A 21,535-nucleotide genomic window follows, 5' to 3' on the forward strand; every position below is an offset into this window, starting at 1 on the left:
GGTCTCTCCACCGTGCCTCGGAGAGCAAGCCGTCGGTCCCGGTTGTTATCATGTACACCTGATAGCGATCGTTACTCGCTTAATATCCGCCAACCCGCATTGGAGCAGCGTGGTAGATTAAGCTCTGATCCTTCTCCTAGATGGAGAAAGAGGCCTATGCCCAGTAGTGGGATATTACAGACTGAAGCGTTGTAATTGTGTATTTTGTATCAATTTTTAATTTATCGTTATTTTTTATTTTTATTTTGTGTTAATTCATTATTAATAATTGTGTTTGCAGGCAAACGAAAAAAAAAATCGACTTCAATTACATCGACAAGTAATACAATATAGGTACACGAAAAAATAGTCAAGAAATACGCATTATCAAAGATTACTCCAAAAGTTGTAATCAGATCTCGATGAAATATGACCACATGATAAACATCGGCATTCGATTAAGTTAAAAATCATCAAAATCAGTACACCCAGTAGTATGCTAAGTATTATGTAGTTAATGTAAAGTTATGCGGATTTTCGAGAGTTTCCCTCGATTTCTCTAGGATCCCATCATCAGATCCTGGTTTCCTTATCATGCTACCACACCAGGGATATCTCCTTTCCACCCAAAAAGAATTATCAAAATCTTTTCATAAACGACGAAGTTATCCCCGAACATAAATTAAAATATATATATACTAGCGACCCGCTCCGGCTTCGCATGGGTATAAAATATAATTATAGCCTATGTCATTCACTGAAAAATGATTAAAATCGATCCAGTAGTTTTGATTTATTCATTATTGCCCGTGGCACGCGTTAACTTTAGAGTAAAAGCCGGCCGGAACTGTCGCAAACGCTACGTATCACAATTTTTAAATCTATAATATCTTTAAAAAATATTCATTTAAATCATATCCTGTAAAGGGCTATATTAAATCAACAATGTATTTAAGGTATTTAATTAGATAAGGATTAATGCTGTATTGGTTAAAATCGCTTTGAAAATTAGCCATTATTTATCGTAAAAAGTAAATGACAAAAAAATGTTATTGTGGGATATCCATAAGAGATAGACATATACTATAGCGGAGTTTTCTGTAGAACTTTTCAATGTGTATAATACTTAGTACATTATTTTGATAAATCTCGTAGGGTTCAGGCTGCGTTTGCAATGTAAGCGAAAAAAATGTAATTATTTACGACATCACATTAGAAACCTCAAAAATAACAGTATTTCTCCACTATTTAATGGATGTTATTATACATATAAACCTTCCTCTTCAATCACTGTATCTACTAAAAAACCTCATCAAAATCCCATTGCGTAAGTTTAAAGATTTAAGCATATGTAGGGACATAGGAACAGAGAAAGCGACTTTGTTTTATACTATGTAGTGATAGTGATATATATATATCGCACCTTCGGTGCAACAAAGTCAAAACAGCTCATTTCTTAATTTTACAGGAGAGGATTTTCAATTTTTTTTTTTCGCTTTTACTTCCTCATTTCTGGATTACTATTTATAGTAGGTTTGAAATCTTTATAAATTAATAGTTTACTTTCTTTGCTATAGTTTAAAAATCTTATATTAAATTATCAAAAAGTCCTAATAAAAGACATAACAAAAAAAGTGTCCTGAATTGTGACTTTGTTGCACCGAAGGTGCGATATATATGTATTGAGTTTCCTTCAGCCGAATTGAGTAACCTCCTCCTTTTTTGAAGTCGGTTAAAAAAAGACTTCATCCAAACCGGCAGCGAATCATTTTAACTCTCTCTTCTACTACTAATCCTTCACGATTTACTAAAAATACCGAGCTGGGCTCGGTCGCCCAGGTACTATCATTGATAAGTAATAAATTATAAATCTCTTGTTATGACTATAATTAGAGTAGACCATCGAGACCGTTACAGTAACTGCCTTAGTTGGCTCTAATGGTTATTGCTATAGTGAATAGCCCCCACTCTCATCCATGGATTGTAGAGGAACCTTTATTGTACGTGTATGTTATACGATTAATTCCCAGGCAAATTCCAGGTAATTGTTTTATAAATATGTACACAATAGTTATAATAGTAGACTGTGGAAGTACAAAAGTATTTTAGGTTTAAATTTATTATACAAAGCATTTGAAACCAATTAAACCTCACCTAAAATGTGATTTCTTAAAAACAATATTTTCGTACTTTTGTTTTTAGATATAATCAAAGTATATAGTGACTTTTTATATTAATTCAAAATAAGACTGAGCTGCAATTACATACACAAGTTTTTTTTTGAAACTGCTTTTAATAATAATTAGGAAAAAAAATAATGATTTTTCTTGATATTGTTTTTCTTCTTTGGTTTTTACTAAATCGTAAAGTCAGTCAGTCAGCTCAGCCTATTACAGGCAACTGCTGGACATAGGCCTCCCCAAGTTCGCGCCAGACATCCCGGTTTTCCGCAATCCTCATCCAGCCTGCACCGGCAATCTTACGTAGATCGTCGGTCCAATGGGCTGGAGAACGTCCCACACTGCATTTAGCCAAGACGCGGTCTCCGTTCCAGAACCCGTCTGCTCCAATGGCCATCGGTCCTGCGACACAGATGACCAGCCTACTGCCACTTCAACTTGCTAATTCTGTGGGGTATGACAATAATTTTCATTCTCTTGCGGATAGTCTCATTTCTAATCTTTGAGAGAAACCCCAAACATAGCCGGTTCATTGCATGTTGAGCGACTTTAAACATGTGAACCAGTCCCTTCGTCAGTGTCCACGTCTCGGCTCCGTATAACATAGGCTGGACGCATTGCGGAATCTTCGAAGTGAAGACTCGACGAAGCCTGCCAAACGCCTGGGGGGATCGGGGATTGGGTCGGCAACGCGCTTGCGATGCTTCTGGTGTTGCAGGTGTTTATAAGCTACGGTAATCGCTTACCATCAGATGAGCCGTACGCTTGTTTGCCGACCTAGTGACATAAAAAAAAAACGCTGCTCAGCCCAATTGAATTCTCCTATCGGCCTCCTTCTTAAAATTGTTACGGTCTAGTTGGATGGTATGGCCTAGGTAAATAGGTATAATCCTGAACAACTTCGAAAAGGGTACCATCGACCTATACCGGTCTCGGTATGACTTGGTTGTTACACATAACTTTCATTTTGTCCAAGTTTATACCGAGACCGACCCGTCGGGAGAACTCGTTTAGGCCAGCCAGCATTAGGCCTAGCTCATCTAACGTCTCCGTAAAGATGACAATATCGTCGGCAAAACGAAGGTGAGAGATGTATTCATCATTGACGTTGATGCCTCGTTCCCCGCAATCCAAGGTCTTAAAGACATCCTCCAGCGCAGAGGTAAACAGTTTCGGTGATATTACATCTCCCTGTCTTACCCCACGCCCGAGGAAAATCGTAAAGTAATTATCTTCATGTTTTTTTCATTAAGCGTCTTGGAAAATTTAAATGTTTGATCATAAAAGTTTAACGTAGTTAGGCAATTTTTAATAACATATAAATACTTATTTTTTTGCTGTTTAAAACAATTACACCATATCATTAATATGTGGCTATAATATATGATCACTAATAGACGAAATAATAGTAAGATAAATAATAATTTAATTATTTTGGTTGTAACATCGTACAACGGATAATTAATCATCAAAACACGTTTCATATACAGTCACATTACGTTGCTCGTTTTATTTTATTTATCCAGACAGAAATTCTACGTAATACAAAACTACACTGGCTGGTTTTCCTAATTTTTCATGTAAAGTTTAGGGTAAACTGCAAGTCATTTTGTGTGTGTAAAATATTTTCAGTTCTCATTTCAAGATCATTATTGTTTCTCTATGCAAACTATTACCCTGAAAATTCTACTATCACGGTGAAGATTATCCTAAGCCCTTACTTAAGATCTCAAACTGTTCGTACATAACATTAAAATTGGCCGCTCGAATTCACTTTAAAATTTACTGGATCGATACTTCGTATTACATACTTATTTTTTTTAAGCAACTTTCATCTAATTTACTCATGAGAAGGTACTATAAGCGTCGGGTATAATATAAGCGGAGAATATGTCTAAAGATATATCTGTTACAGTTTTTTAAATATTAACATTATACGAAGAGTTATTTTTAATGCAGTGAGTAATTTTTCTGATTGATTACTTATAACCTTTAAAAAAAGTAGATTTGGAAATGTATCACTATGATCACTATAAGAATACGGAATTTAAGGGTAATGTTAAGCTTTTTGCATTATTATATTCAAATTTATTGACAATATTCTGTTTGTGCTAGAGTTCCAAAATAAAAGTAAAACTTTTTTAAATTAACGTGAACAAAACAACACGTGAAATAAAAATAAAAATTCTTATTTATTTTCAGCCATTTATTATTTCCAACAAAAATATCAAGCTATTGTTTGATTTACTGTTTAAGTAAACCGAAAAAACAAAAAAAAGTTCAATGAAAATAAATAGGTTTTGATTAGTGAAATGCGTAAACATCGTTATTTTAGTATTGACGCAAATTTAGCAGATCATATGTTTTCTAGAAATTGGCATCAGTGTTGAACATAACTGTTTCTTTTTATTTCAACTACCTTGCATGTTTAATGTTTATTTTTTACTGCAAAGATAATACGAGATGATTGCCAAATAATTCTTATGTAAACATATACATTGAAACTCGATCTTTTACGAGTTATCCTATAACTCCATTTTTTAGGATTTGAAAGTTAATATTTTTTTGACTATTTTTAACAATAAATATAGACACATGAAGTCAATGTAAAAAAAAATTAAGTAAATAACATAAGCACCTTTCAAAAAATACATCTGAGCCATCGGAGTCACTGCGAGGTAGAATTAATTTCGGTAACACCATTCCTTTCTTTCGACGACCGCGGATACCCGAAGAAACCGGCCATTGAAGTTCCCCGGATGCCATTGGGCTATGTGGACTTAAAATTGTCAAACGGCGATCCGGCGGTGGTAAACTCAGCTGTTGTAGAGCACGTCGTTCAGTACATGCAAAAAGGCCTCGTCTTTTTTCTGCATTACCCATGTCCTCGCCTGACAAAGCTCTGCGAGCTGGAATACCTCGCGTTTCTCTGACATCACGTTCACTTGCTGTTAAAAATGAACTACGGTGCACACGAACAGATGTACAGGAACTCGCAGGGCGTGCCGGCGATGTGTCTTTGATAGGCCGAAGACTTTCCATTGATCTCGCTGTTTCAACTCGTTCAGCTGCCAAGTATTGGCCACTCGTTACTGTTGTTTGAGCTACCTCACATTCCTCCTGACTAGAACTGGAAGTGCCACTTCGCGAAAATGTACTCGCTTTGGACACAAAACTTCTATCACTATACTGAGCTGTTGAGATACTTGATACTGTGTTTACATCGTTAGACTCAGATGAAACTTGTTGCCGAACAGTACCTTCCTCCAGGGAGGAATGTATGACACGGGTGTTCAAAGAGCTAATAACTGCAAGTTTTGGCCTGCGGTTTTTTCTTTCCTCATCTTCCTCCTCCATTTTAAAAAATAATAAATTCTATTAATTAGACTAACACCTACTTTAGAATATCGAAAAACACTCTTTAACAAGCCATTTTTCATTTAATTATATATTTATTATTCATATCGCGTATATTACATTTTTAAAATTCTAAACTTTATATATATTTTAAGGATCACTGGCAACAGTCTTTATCACTTTTTCAGAACACCTCACGCACAATCATAGAACACCTGAAACAAATTGATTAAGTTAAATGAATAATTAATGATCAATGTGTCACGTTATAGTATTGTACGTAAAATTTTAAGTGAACTCATGCGAAATTTAAACGAAGGATGGAAGGATCGGATATATAATTTACTGGGATATTGTGCATCTCGAACAACCTTTGTAGTCCTAAGCTATTTTTAGAAGTTTAACCCACATTTTATCTTTTAATGTATCATTAAACCTTGTAGACATTTTAGACTTTTAATTAATGATGATGATTACATTGTTTAGTTGGCAGGCTTAGAGTCGAGCGCTAACTGTCCGGCTTCATTTGCACAATCTGTTAGAGCTTTTACTTGTTCAGCATTTAATCCAGTTGCTTTCACTTTTACATCAGCACTCCTAGTGTGTTCCTTGCTTTCGCTGCTAGATTCTACTCGTTTCGTAGTTTCATTTCCAAATTCATCAATAAAAGTTTCTTCCTCAAATTCTTCTTCATAACTCTCTTGGTAATGTTCACGAAACTCCTGTCTAGCTTGAATTGTAACTTTTTCGGTCGTTTGTTTTTGTTGAATTAATTCATCCATTGTTTTCTTAACAAGCTGTTGACCAGCTTCCAAAGTCTTAGTTTCAGACATTGTTATAAGTCTTAGTTTTTTTTATAGAATGTAGTACTGCCTAGAATAAAATAAAATACTGTTGTTGTTATTGATATCTAATTTTTAATATAATATTCATACAGGTTAAAGCTTTATTGTACTATGTATGGACATACAAAATAAAAATAATTGATTTGACAAGAACTTTAAATACGTTTGCAATATGAGAAATCCTAATTCGATAGAATTTGATAGTACTAGTTGGCGGAAAGCCAACAGCATGATGATTGGGAGGCATTTAAATTTGCTTTGTGAAGTTTTCAGAGCAAACTGACTTCTATAGTTTTTAACGAAGAAATCATTTAGGTATATACTGTAAGAAATATTTCATATGGTACCTAAAGTAGTATTCAATAGAAAATTCATTTAAATTAAACGATTGAAACAACTATATAAAACTAACAATTTTCTTCAATAAAAACCGAAAAACATAATACGATCAACATTGAAGAAACAATTTATATTATTTTGAAATAATTTATCTGCTTCGTTAAATTTTATTTTGTTAGGCCTTCATAAACGTGTAACATGTTGTTCTAAATTAAAGATACGCACAGGTATCCATCAAATAAATTTAACCTGATTTGGGTTAAAAAATATTACCCAGTAAATACAAAACAAAAATATTAAAAGAGTTACCTTATTTTTCAAAGAAAACTGTTTATACCGCACAAGACACTTTGGTAATAATTTGTGTTTTTTCTTAAATTCAATTTTCAATTGTCTGAGACGTTGCTTTGCTAAAGACTGCGAGTAAACTGATGAAGCGCGCTGTGTCGTTTTGTTTCGTCCGGAGCTTTGCGTGGGTGTTGGTATGTGTGTTTGTTATACATCTGCGTCTCGGGGTTGGCCAAAATATCTGATTTATCCCTTGTAATTATTATTCCAAACTAATAAATCCCGATTTTGATAATTCAGTAAAATATGTAATGCAATGTTCTATAAAATACTTATATGATTGAACTTTTTTTTGTTTTATATATTAAAAGTAGTGAAATTAATTTGTCTTTTGAATAATATTTATGTAATTAATTCGCATTTAACCAGCTTCGTATTAGTTACGCTATTCGAGGAACTTTTGTAAATTAAACAAACGACTCATAAGCATATTCCAACAAACCTATGTGCTATATTATATAATGGTATTATATAATGGCTACAGAAAATATTTCTTTTACTAATATCTCCTGATATAAAATAATAATTAATAGTCCATGCAGCCTTTTTTTCGTTTAGTTTCATAATATTTGTGTAGAAAATTTATATATTGCACAACATTGGCTATGTTGTTCATATATACGCATATATGAGTCAATAATATGTATATTTATAGATACAGTGCTCAAAAATGTTCCTAAAATAAATGAAATTGGAATGTTAAAGGGTGAAGACAAGCATCCGAAAAAGACCTTTACAAATGAGACCAATAAGCTTGCAGTGCACTGCCCGCGCTGGAAATAGATGGCATGCGTCAGGAGACGAAGACCGTGTGATGACTCTCCAATGGCGGGGGCGATAAACGTGAGTAATAATATCATTGCCAAAGCTTTCCCGTGACTCAGCTGACATCAGGATTGATTCGAAGAAATATTTATGATGACTTTAAATATTTTTTTATGTTTTGACTGTTTTTATTTATTTAATAAAATTATATGCTTCTTATAAGGTGTTGTTTAGATATCACTTTATTGTTGTATTTTTAAGGTACCTTTAAAACAGTAATTTTCGCATAATATTAATTATTATGATCGCTATAACATCATATAGTTCAATTTAATGGCAGGATCTAAAACAAAGGTCTCTGTATGTTTTATACGCACCAAGAAATTTAAGTAATAAATAATAAAGGTGTAACCAGCACAAAACAATCATAGATCGAATATAATAAAACAAATTAAATTTTTGAATTGTACACGAATATGGCTTGTGTTTCATATTGACTTATTGTTCTTAAATATCAAGTGGAAAAAGACAGAAACATTGTATAAATACATTGTGCCTACACGATATTATAATATTATATTTTAAGGCAATAATTACGTAATTATACGATAAATTATGATAAATAAGATAACATTATCGTATGAAAATACAGGCTACACCTAACGAACAAACAATCAACTCTGTCGTAAGCTTTATTGATTTCAGAACGGATTACAAAACTTTTGAAGAGACTACGGCACAGGCTACAACCTTATGACATAATTTATCACGTTTAATCCCGGGTAATTAAAAGGCAAAAATAAAGAAGAAAATAAGGGTGACAGGACTGTGTAACAAATATATGTAAGAAAATATATAGTTTTCAATGTCAGACGTGAACAGGAATATCGTCCGAAAAAATTATCGTACAATAAAGGTAAATAGGTCAGGGAAATTTTTATTTAAATATATCAAAATCAACGTATCATAGTCAACATAATTATTATGTAAAGGTGTAGGTATCTAGTTCATAGCTAGAACATATTTAAGTAAATAATTAGAAAAATAGACGAAACATAAAAAGAAAACTTACCAAAATGTGACCTATATTATATATAAAACACATAAATATTATACATACGATGTAATAATTGTATTAGCATTTTATTACTTTTATAATGATAACATTTATGGTTTTTATCAAATTAGTCAAGTCAAACATTTTTTAAATAATTCATTAAAATATCTAAACTTAAGTGTTTTAAAATAGCGTGATTCTAACCCACTATTCTTCATTAAAACTGGTGTTTATAACTTTTCGTTGCATGTTTTTACCCAATTCTTCTCTTAGTTAAGGTACATACTTGAAAACAAAAATACATTTTGATAAAGAAAGTTTTTATTTACGTATAGGCGCAATAGTATTATCAAATAATAAAAGTTACCTGTTATCCTTCAAGTAATTAAAATTAAAAGTAAAAAAACTTAACGCTAAAAGGAATAACAATTTTACTTTAAAAATTGTGCTATCAAATATGTATAGCGTCATCACACAATTTATATAATATAAAAAAAGCTTATAATGAGATTCACCTTTCACGTTAAACAAGCAAAGAAACCATTAAATAACTTAATCGAATTGATTGAATTGTAATACGAGTACTTGAATCGCGCGATTTATTATTATTGTTGATTAAAATTTCGCAGTATATGAATTTATGTTATATTTAAATTTAATTAGTATTTTTTATTCTTTTAAACTTTTTAAATATCACAATTTCATCACAGAAAGTTTTAGTGAATATTTAAATCTTGCCAACGGTCGTCGAGATGTACGATAATATCTCCAACTTCTTGGAAGTATTTAATTATAACTCGTAATATATAAAATCTATCGCCATATATAAATCTCAATCTCCGTGTCATATATAAAATAATATTACAAACATACCTATATGATATAATCCAATAGCTATATGATGCAAAAATTAATATATATACTACATGCTGTTTTTATTAACGTTTTTCCTCCCTGGATTGAACGTACAAAAAAAAAATAGGAGTATAATAATTGCCGTCGGTAACATGTAGATATACAGTATGTACAGAAATATCTTGAGTATTATTATTTTGTTAATATTATTACATAACCTGAGCCAACGGCTAATTAAAGATCTTTATGTTTTTTAATTCATGGTATATACAAAACTATGACCGACTAAAATTTCGCTGAAACGCTTATCTGTGCTATTCGATCAAATTGATTAGCGTTTTTAATATTACACGCAAAATTCAATATCTTTTCTTTAAAAATTATAGGCTGATGATTCCTGCAAATTGTAAATTAGTTGTGGCGTTTATTAATTACGTATCATAATAAAATTATTACTTGATTAAATTTTGTTAATTACTACGTGTTTAACACGTAGAACCTAAATTATTTTAAACTTTAAAATCACGCTAATCTCGTACATTAAAAGTTATCTAAATGCTTTTAATGCATAGTTGTAGCCAATTTTTAAAACAGCCGGTTACTTGGATCGGCTTTCCATTGAACAGTAGCAATACCATTCAACTGAACGCCTAATATCGATTGCTCGACAGAGGTCGCTCAGTGGCTAAAAACCATACTGGTTGAAAGTTACGGCGGCTTTTATTAGCCATGATGTGAAATATTTTCGATGCTATACCAAATCATTTTCATATAACCTTTACCTTATGTCCACCCTCAAGTACGACACTACGTGTTTTTTTTAAATATTATCAACATTATTTCACTGTCCCGTTATCTCAAAACATTATGAGTATATCGTGATTAATTATGATACAACTGTGGTATACTCAACACATTCAGTTAAAGGAAAAGCTAACAAACTACAAGAAACATATAATTATGTCCTAGGTTTACTCGGCAGTCACTGGACTGTCAATTTTAAGTCACTTATGTAATAATCGCATGTAAGGTAAACATAATGCAAGATATTTCAAAAAAGCATGTGCAATTTAAGGCCCTTTTATACTACAATAATATTTAAAAAAAAATATTCAATAATAATAATAAAAAATCGAAATTACTTATCGATCCCTGATTTTCTATTGTGACACGCTTGTAATAACAGGATTGTGCCTCGGGTCGTGCTAATAGGCGTAAATATAATATAAGGGCCTCGGGGAAAAATTTATGTTTCCGCTATTTCCAATACAAGAACATGTACCGCGGGGAAACAGACCTGTTTCATTATTAAAACAGCTGTCAAACAAGCTTACTGCAGCAAAACACAACAGTCACAACTGAAACTGTTAAGTCTGAAATACGAATGTTATCCTATTTGGAAACTCTAATTTTGTATAATGACGGACTCGTGATATTCTACCAGTAACTACTATGTTCATAATTACATAATTATTTTGAAAATTTTTATAAGAAGTATTTTTTGTGGGTAATTTAGTAATTCATAATGAATCAAAAATTATTGATAATTTTTGATTCCTTTAAAATTAAATATATTGATGGCACTGTTCGAGTCTTTCTTTACATACATGGAGAATGAAGCCTATGCCCAGCAGTGGGATGTTACAGGCAGAATCGTGAATCGTGATTGTTACCAGACCTGTCACAAAATAGCGTGGTTTAATAAATTTCATACATATTTTATACTCATATTCATAAATAGTTTTTAAGGTGCGATGAATTATTCAACATTTTCGAATTTTGGGACGATATGCATTAGTTTCAATATTTATATCGTGTCGCAGTGAAATGGCGAACAATTTTCGTTTCGATTTAGGTGTTTATTAACATAAATGATTTAAATTTAATAAACGTAACGCTTAATATATTTAGAAGAATGGATTAATTAAAATAAAATTAGGAATTTGTTTTGTTTGTTTTGTTTGTGCAGTCCCTGTGGGTCTTCCCCACCGTGCCTCGGAGAACACGTTAAGCCGTCGGTCCCGGTTGTTATTATGTACACCTGATAGCGCTTCTTACACATAGTAGGGAATATATCCGCCAACCCGCATTGGAGCAGCGTGGTGGATTAAGCTCTGATCCTTCTTCTACATGGGGAAAGAGGCCTATGCCCAGTAGTGGGATATTACAGGCTGAAGCGTAATTAGGGATTCTTTGTTTTATTTTATTGTACTTATCTTATTACTGAATTTTTATCTCTATCTGTATTATTGGAATACAAATCATTAAGATAATAGAACCTTTATAATATAGATCAACTTCTTTATGCCTTATGTCCCGACGATCGTAACATATATCATTACAGCCTATACATCCACTGCTGGACATAGGCCTCCACAAGTTTGCGCCAAAAATAACGTGAACTCATGTGTTTTGCCCATAGTCACCACGCCGGGCAGGCGGGTTGGTGACCGCAGTACTGGCCTTTTCGCACTGAAGACGCTGTTGCCCGTCTTCGGCCTGTGTATTTCAAAGCCAGCAGTTAGATGGTTCTCCCGCCACCGGTCGGCTTTTTAAGTTCCAACGTGGTAGCGGAATTGTGTTATCGCTTAGTCGCCTCTTACGACACCCACGCGAAGAGAGGGGGTGGCTATATTCTTTAGTACCGTAGCCACACAGTACCGCAACATATATAGTAATATTAAAATTGTAAGAAGTACGACGTAATTCAGTTATGTAATCTTACCACATCCGATAAAATGTGACATCACAACACTAACGTGTACAAGTCAAATACAAAATGTCAATATCGATGGCTTGGCGAATAGAACTCTGACGCAGTAATTCCGTCACATTTATTACACGAAATGTGAATAATGTGATTGTCTAAACCGCAAGGATAATTACATGATAAAAATGACGTATAAGTTGACTAACTTTACTGACTTTCCTGACGCATGATTAATTTTCTTCATAATTATAACACATTAGCAATATACTGGACTGAGCAATTTTGATTGTTCCGTTTTCTCTCTTTAAATACTCATATAACCTACGAACGTATATTCTACTAGCAAAAGAATTCTTAAAATTGGAAAAATAGTTTGTAAGTTCATCCGATATAGAAAAAAAAAACAGAAAACGAATATTTCCTGTTTATGCTATTAGAAGATTAAATAATTTTAACATCAATATAAACGAGAGTCTATTAATGTACTAAATTATTATATACTAGCATCCCGCCTCGGCTTCGCATGGGTATTAAACAAAAATTCAATATAATAATATAATATAGCCAATGTCACCCGAGGATAGTGTAGCTTCCCAACTGTAAAAGAATTTTTCAAATCGGTTCAGTAGTTTCGGAGCCTATTCAATGCAAACAAACAAACAATCAAATCTGACCTCTTTATAGTATTAGTATGGATAAAAATTGATCAAAATACAATTAACCAGCATTTAAAGTCACTGAAGTCTTCCTAAATTATTACTCGTATAATTTTTACATAGGTACTACAATAATTTAAACTTACCATTACAATATACATATATAGTTTTATGTCAATAGTTTTACCTTATCTAATGTATAAGTTAAATTCAGTCCGTGCATAGGTTAAATAAGTTTCTAACCAAAATCAAAGACTTGGAAATTTGCTTTATGATTAGGAACATGAGAAACAAAGCTCTGAAGTAGGTACTATAATATATCTACGACGTAATGTACGTTCAACAGTTTCAAGACCATTGCAATACAGACTAGATGAAATTGTATGCATATAATATAATTTTGTAATAAATAATAGTTAAAATCTGGTTAATGATTGCAAATGTCTAATTATATTTTTAGTGTGTGTATACTGAATAAATATTTACACCCAATTAAAATATTATAGCGTCGCTCAATTAACCAAATTAATTTTTACAGTATATATACTATATGTGTAATGAAAGATAGACTATATGTATAAATGAAATGACGTTTGTTATTATCACGAAAAGTAAAGAAAGGTTACACCGATTTGGTTTATTTCGAAATATTTGTAAAAGTTAAGGTGGTTCACAATATCAAGAAATTGCAAGAAAAACTCTAAAAGCAACAATTTTATTTTCCCATACGTTCGTACTTGTCAAACGGGGTGCATTCAGAAATTGTAAATTGGCATGTAGTTGTTACATATATATATATATATTTTTTTTTTTTTTGCGGAGAATGTTTTTGCTTATGTTTTTTTTCTTTTTTTGCTAAGGTTTAGTTACCTGTTTATTTTTTACTCATTATATCATTCTGAGGCGCTACAAAGTTCGCCGGGTCAGTTAATGATATAATAAAATAATTAGTTATTAACATGTTGCGATCAGCATAATTATACATCGTTATAATGTTTGATGTTTAATTTGTGTAGAATCTATATTTATACTACCAATTAAATCAAAGTTCTACGTAAATTATTAATACGATTAATTGTTTATCTTAAATATCAGAAAACCTTAATCTGTTTTCAACATTTAATGGCAGTAGTCGTAATTACAAAAGATAAAACATTCTATATAAGTACACAGCCACGTACAGATTAATGAGAAATATACATACTCGTACATCTAGATGTGGCTGAACTTTTAACAAACAACGGACTGATTACTATTATATATTGGTATCATTGCATGGAATCTGAATGGATGAGATTTCTATCGGACGACAGAGCTTTTTTCGGACAGCACGTCTGTCTGATCTGTATTTGACGTATAAATAACCTATTTATGTACCTACGTATATATAACTGCACACATGCTTGCACTTAGTTTGTTTCAAAAAGACTATAGCAGCGGGTATGAAAAGCGTTTGTATATTAACAAAAAAATTAAGTAATATAAAAAAATTATATTAATTTCAAAATCAGTTGTTATTATATATATGTGAACTAATATAATAAATAGGTCGGAGAAAGTCTTTTTCGTATTTTCGTATTTTTTCAATAAAATTTTTTTGGTTATATTGTTGCTTGCTGGCGGGCAGCAGCGTCTTCGGTGCGACAATGCCAGCCCTGCGGTCACCAACCCGGCTGCCCAGCAGGGTGACTATGGGCAACACACATGAATTCACGGCATTTTTAGCGCGAACTTGTGGAGGTCTATGTCCAGCAGTGGATTGTATTAGGCTGAAATGATGATGATGATGATGATGTAGCTTACTGGCAGGTTTTCATAGCATGAAAAGGTGACATTTTAAAATGAAATTAAAACGTAAAATACCATTTTTCATTTGTTTTTCCGTCTGCCAAAATGGGTGAATCCAACGAAGAAGTTTGGTACATTTATAATGTTTGCCATAAAAGCTTTACTTAAAAAAAGTGTGTGAAAAAAGATAAAAGCATCACGACAACGTTTGACTTTAGCCACTCAACAAAAATTGAGAGAGTTTGAGTAAGAGAGTTGAACTGGAAGTCATATTGCATCCACATATAGCCCCTATCATGCACACTTAGATTTTCATCTGTTTCAGTCTCTTCAGAATTCGTTATAGGTAGTGTAAAGTTAACATTAAGAGAGGTCTGTCAAAACTAGTTGACGCGGTTTTTTAATGAGACGTCCCAATATTTCTATAGCAACGGAATCCTGTCACTACCTACGAAAAAACGGCAAGCTATCGACTCAAATGTTACATGTATATATATATATATATATATATAAATTTATTTAAATTAATTTTGTAAAATCACACCTTGACCCGACCTAATATTTCCATACTCGTCCTCAAGTTATAATTAATTATAACTTGTCGTTTCCTGTAACATCGTTCGAGCTGAGTTAGAACTTTAGATTAAAGAAAAGTCATGTGTTGAGATTTATAAGAACACACTTCCTTTAAAACGATAAAAGTCCGAATAAAATTGTAGTCCTACTATAGTATTTTTTGAAAATTATCTTTTTCCGTCTTTACAACGTTACGGATTTGCGTAGGTTTTCTAAAATACTAATAGTTAAATTTTACTTATACCTACCCCGTAAAACTATGCGCTAAAATGAACATTGGTAAACAAAAGTTATATGTATGAGCATGTCTGCTCGTAATAATGTACATGTTATTTCTTAGCGGTACCTATAACAACTGATTTACGTACGAAGGTTGACCTTTCAGTACCTTAGAACTTTGGCCTCGCTGTTAATGTATACTACGTAGTAACACACGCGAAGGCAGCGGTTTCCGTCTTTCTTGATACCTATCTACCAGTACTGGGTCAAAAGAGTCACAAAGTATGTAAAGTAAAACGCATCTTTTGAATACATTAGTAAGATATAATACTATTTAGTTTCATAAAAAAGGTGAATTTTTGTGTCTATTCGTTTCGGGCATAATACATTCAATTATAATCGGATATTTTAGTTTTATGGCTCACAGTTTATTGGAATAATTCACAACGATAACGAGGTAGATCGCTGTTAATTTCAAATTGATGTCTGTTGTCAGTAGGTACATTGACTTTGTCAGATTAATTAATGTAAATTTAGACTGAAATTTTACCTGGCCGTAAATTTTTGTTTATTTTATACATATTTACAATTCACAACTTAACAACTAAATATTAACAGATACTTTACTGGAATTCAGTTGAAAATTCAATTTAATCAAAAAATTTACAATTTTTAAGTTATCTCATATTCAATTTTATTATTACTATTTATATCAAAAGAATCAATATTCTTGTTATTTATCTATTAATTAATGTTTAATTATAGAAAACGTACAAGTTAAAGGTATTAATAATAATAATATTATAGCAATAAGTATTATTCGAAAAAAAAAACACAACATTTTTTTTTCTTTTAACTCAGTCCGCTTTTTAACCGACTTCCAAAAAAGGAGCAGGTTCTCAATTCGACTGTATTTTTTTTTTATGTATGTTACATCAGAACTTTTGACCGGGTGGTACGATTTCGACAATTTTTTTTTAATCGAAAGGTTGTGTGTGTCATTTGGTCCCATTTAAATTTATTTGAGATCTAACAACTACTTTTCGAGTTATATCTAATAATGCGTTTTTACTTGACGCTTTTTTCGTCGACATACGTTGTATTATACCGCATAACTTTCTACTGGGTGTACCGATTTTGATAATTCTTTTTTCGTTGGAAAGTAAATATCCCTAGTTTAGTACCATGATAAGGAAACCAGGATCTGATTATGGAATCCTAGAGAAATGGAGGGAATCTCTCGAAAATCCGCAATAACTTTTCACTGGGTGTACCGATTTTGATAATTTTTAATTTAGTCGAAAGCTGATGTTTATCATGTGGTCACATATACATTTTATTGAGATCTGATAACTACTTTTTGAGTAATCTTTGATAACGCGTAGTTACTTGACTATTTTTTCGTCGATCTACGTTGTATTACTATGATGTAACTGAAGTCGGTTTTTGTTTTCGTTTACGAGCAAACACAATTATATTTTTTTGTTGAACTATCAGTCTAACAATAGTAAGCAAACGTCAATCGGAATCTTTAATCACTCGACTCCATTCACCGCTGGGCACTTCAATTTATCAACGATCCTAAACTCACAGACGGTTTAGAACTTTTATGTGTAATCTTTTACTCTATGTATTTTTTACCATTTATCGAATGGGGAGTATTCTGAATAGCTTTTCGACTTGGTGTCACCGTCACTTCTTTATCACCTACGCCGCAGTATAAATTATCAATCTCGCTACTTATTTTATGCTATTATTATGTGTACAGTTGTATAATGACCTTTTTTCCGAGGTGTTCCCGAGCGCTATAATTTTGGAGTTTCCAAGAATAAAGTGTTGATAACGTTAAAGATGTCCAAGAGTTGATAGCCACTTAACAATAGGTCGAGTTATCATTAATATAAACCTTTCGTAAAAATGAACTAGACTACTACAGTCATCACGATCACACAGATCAAAGTTGCATAATTACAAATACACGCACACAGAGCAACAAACCAAGGTGAGTTGAACAATCTATGGTTGAAGCGGTTTTGTTGAACTAATTGGATGTCTAAAGCAATTAGGTGTCGGAGGAGTTCAACCAAAGTATTAAATGACACATCCTAAACACTGGATAAATTTGAGAAGATTCAAAAAGATACATGAATATTGAAGAATGAAATATTTAAAAAAAAATTGGTTAAAGTGACTTGTGTAGTTAAAAACAGCGTTTATTTATTGTTTTAATCTATATATATAGATTTTTATAAAATAATATTTAAACCATTTTATGGATATCTTAATTTTCTTTTAGCCATTTGATTGTGCTTTGTATTAGTGGCTCGTGAGCTTTTTATTAGTTCATCAAGATATTATGTGTGATAGTTAATAATCATGTAATAATCATGTAATAATCAGGTAATAATCATGTAGATAACAACTGTTTATATATTATTTTTCTATTAACATAGGCCGCAGTGGGAAATATCTTGTTCAGAATTTGGCCTTTAACAGCCCGACCTTACAGAAGATTACAGCTAAATAATCTCTCAAGTAATGTTGTGGCCTGTGGCGAGTAAGGGAGCCAGAGGTCCTGTGAGGGTCAGGAGTACAGTTAGAAACTGCTTGTTGATCTTGGCATTGCAGGCATTCTTCGCCTACGACATCTGCTTACCACCAGATCTTACGCTTGTTCGCTACCTTTGTAATATAAAAGTAAAAAAAAAATGTTGAGTATAGAGCAGATATTAGTATTTGGCATCTAAGGCACAGATAAAAATCAACCTACCAAGGTGAAATATGGCGTGTCAAATACGATTTGAAGTTTCAATGCTATGATTGATACTACGAAATTATTTGCTGTGTAATATTTCGAAATGGCAACTTCAAGGTCACTCACGCACGGTATACCTATAAACCTTTGATATACCTATCCAAAATGTGAAAATAATTTTGTCTGTAATGGCGATGACGGAAAACATTATGTAAGATTACGTACCATCAGATTTTGGAAGAAATTTTATGATAAGTGTATTCGCAACTAGCTGCCTAGTAGAGAGATTGATAATACTTTAAGCTTCTTCTTCTAGGTTATAGATGCGTCGTAACTACTCTTTCTGAGGGTAAAAAGGATATGCTCAGCTGTAGAATGCTTACAAATTGTTATTATTATTACAATTTGTTATTATATTATTAAAATGTTACAGTAACATCCACACGTAAATACTTCATTGCTTACGTAATTTTAACTTTTGTACAATACAGTAAGAATCTGTATTTTTCCACATCTTTGGCGTAGAGCTCTTTTGTAAATAAAACAAAATATCGTAGCTTAATCCTCCATACCAGGTACAGCACGGATTGAAGAACATAGTTACATCATAATAATAAAATATTTTATATAAAAGGAATAGTATTTCATGAAACTCAGAAGCTATTCAAAATAAATTAAGAAAAAAACTTTTTTTTTAAATACAACTAGGTCGGCAAAAAAGCTTACGGCGTCAGGTACGCGATTACCATAACTATATATACTTACACTTATACACTTGCAACACCAAAAGCATAGCAAACGCTTGCCAAACTACCCCCAATCCCCTCCAAAGGCTCTGGTTACCTTACTCATCACCAGGAACACAATGCTGCTGAAAACAATATTATTTCGGCTGTGATCAGTATTATTAAGGTCGAGGTACTTTCCCAGTCGGGCTGCTCAAGATTTTGAACAGGATATAGTGCTGTGACCTACCTCAGTTGAGTTTTGCGTATTTTTATACAGAATATATAATGGTTGGAGTGTAATAAATTCATCATATTGCGGCTTTAAACGTTGGTGGAGAATATATGTGATAGCAGTAAATGAAAAAAGACCGGCTAACATTTAAAATTATAAACTTGAAGGGTTAAAACTTACAACAATAAATAAAGCGATTATCGTTACGACCGTTACTATATTTAGTTAGGTACTATAATATTATATGAGATAGTATAAGCTACATGCAGATTTTATATAAGTAATTACTAAAAAAAAAATTGAAATTTTAAAATATTATGAATATTTAAAAATAATGTAAAATGATGCAGATGAATAATGTTTTTCAATGTATATAAATATTTACAATAACATTTTCGCTATGTGACAATAGTTACCAAGTTTCCTTTGGTGGAAATCTCAATATGAAATTTAAATAGAACTCACAGTAGGATTACAATTGAATTTAAAGGGACAGTTCAAGATTCAATGATGAACAATCAGCCTGGAAGAAATGGCTAATTAGCCATAAGACCACTCATTGTAGTAGTAATTCACTATAATTAATTTGTAAAATGATGATTCAAAAGTGTCAGCACTTTTTTTCTGATTTTAATTTTACTTTATTAGACATTAACCAAACGATATAAGGCACGCGGTAAGAAAAAAGTATTAGGAGTTTTTTTATATTTACAATTAGGTTCTGATGGTAAGCGTATAGCTTATAGACGTCTGCAACGCTAGAAACATCGCAAGCGCGTTTACGACCCTACCCCAATCCCCGCCAGATGTTCTGGACACCTTACTCACCACATAATCACAACACTGCTTGAAAGCAGTATTATTTAGCTGTGATCTTTTGTAAGGTCGAGGCACTTCCCCAGTCGGGCTGCTCCAGATTTTGAAAGATTATTATAATTTGATTAATTTGCTAGAATATTTTAATTTTTAAATGTCATGGTAAAAACAAACTTGGGCGTGTGTCGGAGGACTCGGAGGTGATTTGCACATTATTTAATGTAATTGGCTTTGAAATGCTGTTGTATTATCGAATTAATTTGGAAAAAAAATGTTGACACGCACTGGTCTCAATATTTGCGGGACCCATTAGTAAAAATAATTTAGTGCTTGCCAACCTGATTATATTTGTAAAGGTCTTGTATGTTCTGTTAACGCGGATGATACCACGCGCACGGTGTAGTATAATTATTGAGACTGTGGTTTCGCCAGACACATACTTATTAATATTTTAGTGATGCATGTAATTTGTTACGTAATTGAGCATTTTAAACTAAAATTATATTGTAACAAACTTTTAATTAATTAGTAATTAATATTCATGGTTCCGTGCTTCTAAGCCCATTATAGTGGACGTTAATATTTTGGTATATTAAAGTAGATAAGTATTTTGAATTCAACTTTTTAACCGACGTCCAAAAAAAGAGGACTTTTTAATTCGACTGAATCATTTTATCTATGTACCTCAGAACTTTTACTGGGTGGACCGATATCGATTATTCTTTTTTTAATCGAAAAGTGGTGCTTGTCATTTAGTCTTATTTAAATTTAATTTGATAAGTACTGTTCGAGTTATACCTGTATTTACTTGACTATTTTTTCGTCGATTTACGTTGTATTTATTACACCTCATAACTGTTTACTACAGTACTAATCTTGATGATTCTGGTTTTAATTGAAAGCTGATGCTTGTCTTGTCCCATTTAAATTTGATCGACATCTGATAACTATTTTTTGAGTAATCTTCGATAACTCGAATTTACTTGACTATTTTTTCGTCTATTTATATTAGTTGTCGATGTATATATTAAAGTCGGTATTTATGTTCGTTTGCGAGCAAACACAATTATTTTGTGTAATTAGAATAATGGATTTAGTAGTTTTATCAATACATATAATAAAAATATAACGGGTCGCTGTCTGATATTTAAGATACATAGAAAAAATATTGTTGGCACCTTTATAGCACCCATAACAATGATTGTCAGAATTTTTGTCTGTTTGTCTGTGCGTTTGTTCACGCTAATCTTAGAAACGGCTTATTCGATTTAGATGTGGTTTTACTAGTATATATAAGCTTTCTAGCTTGTTTCATGTTAATCCGTTCATA

The 21,535-nt window shown here is 32.2% G+C and overlaps 2 protein-coding genes across 3 annotated transcripts; both read right to left on the reverse strand.

The window, feature by feature from the left end:
• Positions 1 to 4,350: 4,350 nt before the first annotated feature.
• On the reverse strand, positions 4,351 to 5,525 carry LOC123654349. The gene has a single exon (XM_045590261.1). It carries the CDS (start codon positions 5,514 to 5,516, stop codon positions 4,761 to 4,763), a length of 756 nt encoding a protein of 251 aa, XP_045446217.1. The 5' UTR covers positions 5,517 to 5,525; the 3' UTR covers positions 4,351 to 4,760.
• LOC123654350 lies at positions 5,495 to 7,290 on the reverse strand. Of its 2 annotated transcripts, none has more exons than XR_006743226.1 (3): positions 7,010 to 7,290; positions 5,926 to 6,389; positions 5,495 to 5,731 (listed from the first exon to the last, which is right to left on the reverse strand). XR_006743226.1 is itself a non-coding variant. In XM_045590262.1 (3 exons), the coding sequence occupies exon 2, from the start codon at positions 6,347 to 6,349 to the stop codon at positions 5,999 to 6,001; it is 351 nt and encodes a 116-aa protein (XP_045446218.1). In that variant the 5' UTR covers positions 6,350 to 6,389; positions 7,010 to 7,280; the 3' UTR covers positions 5,495 to 5,731; positions 5,994 to 5,998. The 2 variants fall into 2 exon arrangements, 1 of the variants encoding a protein (XP_045446218.1); XM_045590262.1 differs by having other exon boundaries at positions 5,994 to 6,389; positions 7,010 to 7,280.
• Positions 7,291 to 21,535: the final 14,245 nt, after the last annotated feature.

This window comes from Melitaea cinxia, chromosome 6, assembly GCF_905220565.1.
Source record: "Melitaea cinxia chromosome 6, ilMelCinx1.1, whole genome shotgun sequence".
Lineage (NCBI taxonomy): Eukaryota > Metazoa > Arthropoda > Insecta > Lepidoptera > Nymphalidae > Melitaea > Melitaea cinxia.

Bases quoted from the DNA above. Each gene is read 5' to 3' on its own strand.
- LOC123654349 (XM_045590261.1), bottom strand. From the start codon at position 5,516: ATGGAGGAGGAAGATGAGGAAAGAAAAAACCGCAGGCCAAAACTTGCA.
- LOC123654350 (XM_045590262.1), bottom strand. From the start codon at position 6,349: ATGTCTGAAACTAAGACTTTGGAAGCTGGTCAACAGCTTGTTAAGAAA.